This window comes from Neolamprologus brichardi, chromosome 12 (assembly GCF_056152115.1).
Source record: "Neolamprologus brichardi isolate AB-2024 chromosome 12, ASM5615211v1, whole genome shotgun sequence".
Lineage (NCBI taxonomy): Eukaryota > Metazoa > Chordata > Actinopteri > Cichliformes > Cichlidae > Neolamprologus > Neolamprologus brichardi.
Window position 1 is genome coordinate 25,892,713 of NC_142115.1, and position 4,664 is coordinate 25,897,376.

General features: G+C 36.7%; 2 protein-coding genes across 2 annotated transcripts; both read right to left on the minus strand.

Moving 5' to 3' along the window:
* Positions 1-1,204: 1,204 nt before the first annotated feature.
* ccl27a (chemokine (C-C motif) ligand 27a) lies at positions 1,205-2,325 on the minus strand. The gene is made up of 3 exons (XM_006789844.3): positions 2,253-2,325; positions 1,592-1,709; positions 1,205-1,341 (listed from the first exon to the last, which is right to left on the minus strand). The coding sequence occupies exons 1-3, from the start codon at positions 2,314-2,316 to the stop codon at positions 1,254-1,256; spliced, it is 270 nt and encodes an 89-aa protein (XP_006789907.2). The 5' UTR covers positions 2,317-2,325; the 3' UTR covers positions 1,205-1,253.
* Positions 2,326-3,710: 1,385 nt separating this feature from the next.
* Positions 3,711-4,664, minus strand: LOC148100245 (uncharacterized). Its single transcript, XM_087848733.1, has 3 exons — positions 4,571-4,664; positions 4,096-4,213; positions 3,711-3,899 (listed from the first exon to the last, which is right to left on the minus strand). Exons 1-3 carry the CDS (start codon positions 4,662-4,664, stop codon positions 3,788-3,790), a joined length of 324 nt encoding a protein of 107 aa, XP_087704859.1. The 3' UTR covers positions 3,711-3,787.

Here is a 4,664-nt window from a genome sequence, read left to right on the forward strand (position 1 = left end):
GTGAAAACATAGAGTCACAATCCCAACAGCATTTTTAGGTAGCTCAAATATGCAAAATACATTTTCACGATAACCACTTGGTCAATTTTTTCTTAAATGTCTAATTTTACAAGAAGCTATTTGCAGTATTTCGTCTTTTCTCATTGCTTTAATATTAGTGAGTGGAAGTTACTGAGTTTTTTGCTTTAGCCACAAAGAAACATTTACTTAACAAAGACCTTGGTGTCTACATTGATTTTCTCTGTACTTTTATGGTTTTGTTTATCATTAGAGTTCTGGTGTTTGGGGGATTATTTAGACACTTTCATTTTGGAGTTGCCCGTCCTACCCAGTGTTTCCTATTGTTGTCTTGTATTGCGTGTTCTAACTGTATTTGTTGCTTCCTGGTTTATTTTGACACCAGTTATTTTCCATGTCTTGCATCCAGATTCATTAGGTTAATTGTCTTCAGCTGTGTTTTCACCTATTTCCCATTTCCTTCATAACCTCGTGTGTTTATATTGTATGAGTCTCCCTCTGTTCACTGTTGCCTTTGTTTTGTGCTTTTTTTAATACTTTAAAGTATTTCACATTAAAGCTGCACTTCAAGTTTTTTTGGGCCATATCCCGCCCATTAAACTTTTGATGTTGCTGCGTATGTGAAATGATTGAATATCATCAGCTTTGTTATCATAATATCTCTCTGCTAGTTTCACTATGGCTGGACAATCTTGACTGCTCTTTGCATGTGTAGATAAAGTAAAAGAAAAAATACAGCACACCTCGCTGTGAGTTTTTTTTTATTCTGCTTGTATAAATGCAGTAGAACAAGATATACCTGGAGGACTGAACAGTTTAAAAATGGATACAATGCTACAAAAATACCCAATGAAATGCCCGAGAATGATATCTGTCAATGCTGGATTCTATGTTACACACCATCACTATAAATGTCTTAACTTGTAAGCAGTAGTCTTACAGGCAGCTGAGATGGAGACAAATCTAACTGACTCGTGTACCTTTAGTAATAGCAATTCATGAAAAGTGATGACATGTATATGGTATTTGGGTAAAAAAATCAGAATATAAAATAATAGTAGAACCTCTAAAATGTACCTGAGTACGTGCAAAGTTTCTTAGCAACAGAGTTACAGTAGCAGATAGCTGCCTTTAAGATCAAAATAAAAGAAGACAATTACATGAAGGCTCTTGAAACTCTTGAAAACACCAGATGATATGAAGATTTCTGGAGAAGAAAGTTTCTGTTCCACACCCTACGGTCTTTTTATCTTCATTCTCTTCAGTCTGAGGAGCTCACTAGGATGAGCACATATTGGCTTTGCATAGCCCTTTACGTAAAGCCTGTGGATGCACAAGAAAACACGATGATGTTTCAGTTTAAGATAATAACACAAATATTTATGTAACTCCGAGTAAGATCAAATAGAGATAGAATCTGGTGACAATGTTTATTTCTTGATCAGTCTTGATCATTATAAAATTCATACAGTAGAGATTATCAGTGCATGTTATGTTATCGATGATCATGTGACGATCAAAATTACCCGTAACCTGTGGTTAAACTAATCGGATGAGTAATTTTAACACTTACACAAGTGCTTTGATTTCACATTCGCCGGTGCTTTCCTGCATCTCCCATCTTTTAACGTTCATCAGTGTCCGTGGCCGGATTTTTTTCTTTGTATGTAAGCAGCATTTTGGAATTCCAGCTGTAACGTGAGATTAAAACCAAAATATGGAAATTACATTATGTTTTCTTTGATTAAAAAACATATATAGAGATCATTTTCTTCCATGATAGTTACTCTGAGGATGTGCGTCCTTACTATCATTGCTCCAAAAAGAGACAACCCCCCTTAGTCTAAACATTCATGTTTTTACAGACCAGTCTACTTTTTTCCCGAGAGCAGAGCGCATTTTTTGGAACACCATGAAACAGAACAGAGCTCAGCATTTTGTATTGTGCAATGGTGGTTGTGGTTAAACTGAGCAGATGAGTCAGCTGAACGTTAACTTGCTGAAACAAATTTTTATTGGATTTTTTATTGGAATAATTTCAGGCCAAAACAGAGAACTGTATTCATCTTATCTTGACTTCAACATTAATGTGCTTGCCACACACATACCCTTTTCTTTCAAAACAGCTTTAAAAGTGAGCTCATTTATTTATTTAGGATGTACCTGATGTATGATCTGTGAAGTGCCAGTGCTCTCTTGGTTTTTGCATGTGTGTTTGCTCTGAGTGTCCTTACCTTCACTGGAGGTGATGGCCAAAATGCACAGACAAACAATCACAAGGACAACTTTCACATCCATGATGGCAGAGCAAGTGTGGGGAGGAAGCGTGTCCTTGGCGTTTAAATACTGACACATATCTGTGCACCCACCCACCAACACTGAGACGTGTGTGGACATGTAGTTTAACCAGTCAGTAGCTCTTTGAAAAAATCATGTTGCCAAAATCATAACAGTGATAAAGGTAAATATAAAGTTTATTGGACAGTACTCGAATGCTTTGTAAAAATTCATCTTACATCTTACAGCAGGCTAATGTATTGTCCACAAGTTCAGACATGTGTAATAACCATTATTTAAACAGAATCTGACTCATGGATATCGAATTAGAGAAAATGAATGCCACACAAAGAAGTAAGAAAGAATATGGGTCACTTTTAAAAGGTTAAAAGGAATGTCGTGGACCTTTTTCTTTTTTGGAGGACTAGACAGCAGCAGTGACATGCAGGAACGGGTCTGGGCCAGACATAGCTCCAGGTCCCTGCGGCACCTTTAGAACAGCTCAACTAAGTGAGCTATAGTAAGACACCACAGTGTGGTGGGTGGTTTTTCTTCTTCTACTTCTTCTTCTTCTTCTTCTTCTTCTTCTTCTTCTTCTTCTTCTTCTGCTTCTTCTTTTTTAACATTTTATCAAATACCTCTAGTATGTGGAAACTATTTGGAGTAGGTCATATTTTTCCAGCGCTTCAATATAAGTGAATAGCAGAGGCCAGTTTCCTTTTTAAAGGGATTTCTCAAGGAATGGTTTCCTGCAACCAACATTTACGAAAGACACTTCCCGAAATGACTGAATGTTGTTGGCAAAAGCAGCTTTGCTACCATGATGCAATTTTATTTAAGCTTAACATGGAATCTACTTGTCACAAAAGGTCATGACACCAGGCAATACAAGATTTTTGATTTGACAGAGACCTTCCTGACACAACCTTGTCTCTAGTTGGAACTGAACCAGCAGCCCTTCTTTTGCCAAGCAACTGTGTTAACTACTACACTATCAAGCTGCGTGCTGGTAGTCTAATGATGGCTTGATGATCTTAACTACTATATATTTGCAGATTAATAGAAAACAAAGTAAAAGAAAAATGAACATCACACTTTACAGTGTTTTTTTTCTATTGGCATCAGCGCAGTAGTACAAGATATAGTTGCATCATTAAACAGTTTAAAAAGTTTTAGTACACTGTAAAAAAAATACTCCATTACTTCATATTCTATTACATGCAAACCTATGTTTTTTTTCTTACATACAGCATAATACACTTAAAGTAGCAACTCAGAAGTAGGATGGTATCTGTCAATGTAAAACTAAAGTATAGTAGCAGAAGTAATGTGATATTACTGTACCAATGCCTTAACATGTAAGCAATGTTGCTGCAGGCAGCTGAGGTGGAACTAAATGATAATTATTACATAATAAAAACTCTGAAAAACACCTTTTGTGGGAAACATGACACACGAACATCTGGAGAAGACGTTTCTTTTGCTCCTTGTCCTAGGAAGGACGTCGGCGCGCCATCTGGTCCTTTATTTTCAGAATGGTCTTCAGTTTTCGCTTCACATCGGGATGAGCACATACTGGCTTTTTGAAGTTCTTTACATACAGTCTGTGGATGCACAAAGAAAAGCAATTAAATACAAATATTAATGTAACCTGAAGTAAAAGGTATTAGTTTACAGTTTGATTCCTGATCATTATTTAACTGAAACTGTGCAGCTGAGGAATGCATGATTACATGAATGATCATGTAATAACTGCAAAATTACCTGTAACCTTTTGGAAAATTAGTTTTCAACACTTACACAAGTGCTTGGATGTCACAGGCACCGTTGCTTTCCTGCATCTCCCATCTTTGAACGTTCATCAGTATTCGTGGCCGGATGTCACTCTTTGTATTTATGCAGCATTTTGGAATTCCAGCTGTAAGGTGAGATTATGACCAAATGTACTGTATGTCTTTATGGAGCCTCATAAAACTGAACAGGATTAAATGTTTCATGTCATGTAACAGTGGTCATTGTTAAACAGATAAGAAGCATTATACAAAATGTCTTTAAAAACACTGTATGAACACTAAAATTATTGAAAAGACAGAGTGTGTTTTCATCCTTTCTAAACTTTAGGAGGAATGTGGTAATCACACACCTGCACACACAAAAGAGCTCTAAGTGTCAATTTATTTGCTTATTTTGGATGCACCTGATGTATAAATCAGTGCATATTCAGTCCAAATGTCTCCTTGATTTTGCCAAATGTATTTGGCCTGAGTGTCCTTACCTTCACTGGAGGTGATGGCCAAAGTGCACAGACAAACAATCACAAACCCAACTTTCACATCCATGATGGCAGAGCAAGTGTGGGGAGGTAACAT

What these genes read in the sequence shown, in the direction of transcription:
- ccl27a (XM_006789844.3), bottom strand. Translation starts at nt 2,316, where the DNA reads ATGGATGTGAAAGTTGTCCTTGTGATTGTTTGTCTGTGCATTTTGGCC. An exon ending in GGCCATCACCTCCAGTGAAG is followed by an intron (nt 1,710 to 2,252) that starts GTAAGGACACTC and finishes CTCACGTTACAG; the next exon opens with CTGGAATTCCAAAATGCTGC. An exon ending in TGTGAAATCAAAGCACTTGT is followed by an intron (nt 1,342 to 1,591) that starts GTAAGTGTTAAA and finishes GTGCATCCACAG; the next exon opens with GCTTTACGTAAAGGGCTATG.
- LOC148100245 (XM_087848733.1), bottom strand. Translation starts at nt 4,664, where the DNA reads ATGTTACCTCCCCACACTTGCTCTGCCATCATGGATGTGAAAGTTGGG. An exon ending in GGCCATCACCTCCAGTGAAG is followed by an intron (nt 4,214 to 4,570) that starts GTAAGGACACTC and finishes CTCACCTTACAG; the next exon opens with CTGGAATTCCAAAATGCTGC. An exon ending in TGTGACATCCAAGCACTTGT is followed by an intron (nt 3,900 to 4,095) that starts GTAAGTGTTGAA and finishes GTGCATCCACAG; the next exon opens with ACTGTATGTAAAGAACTTCA.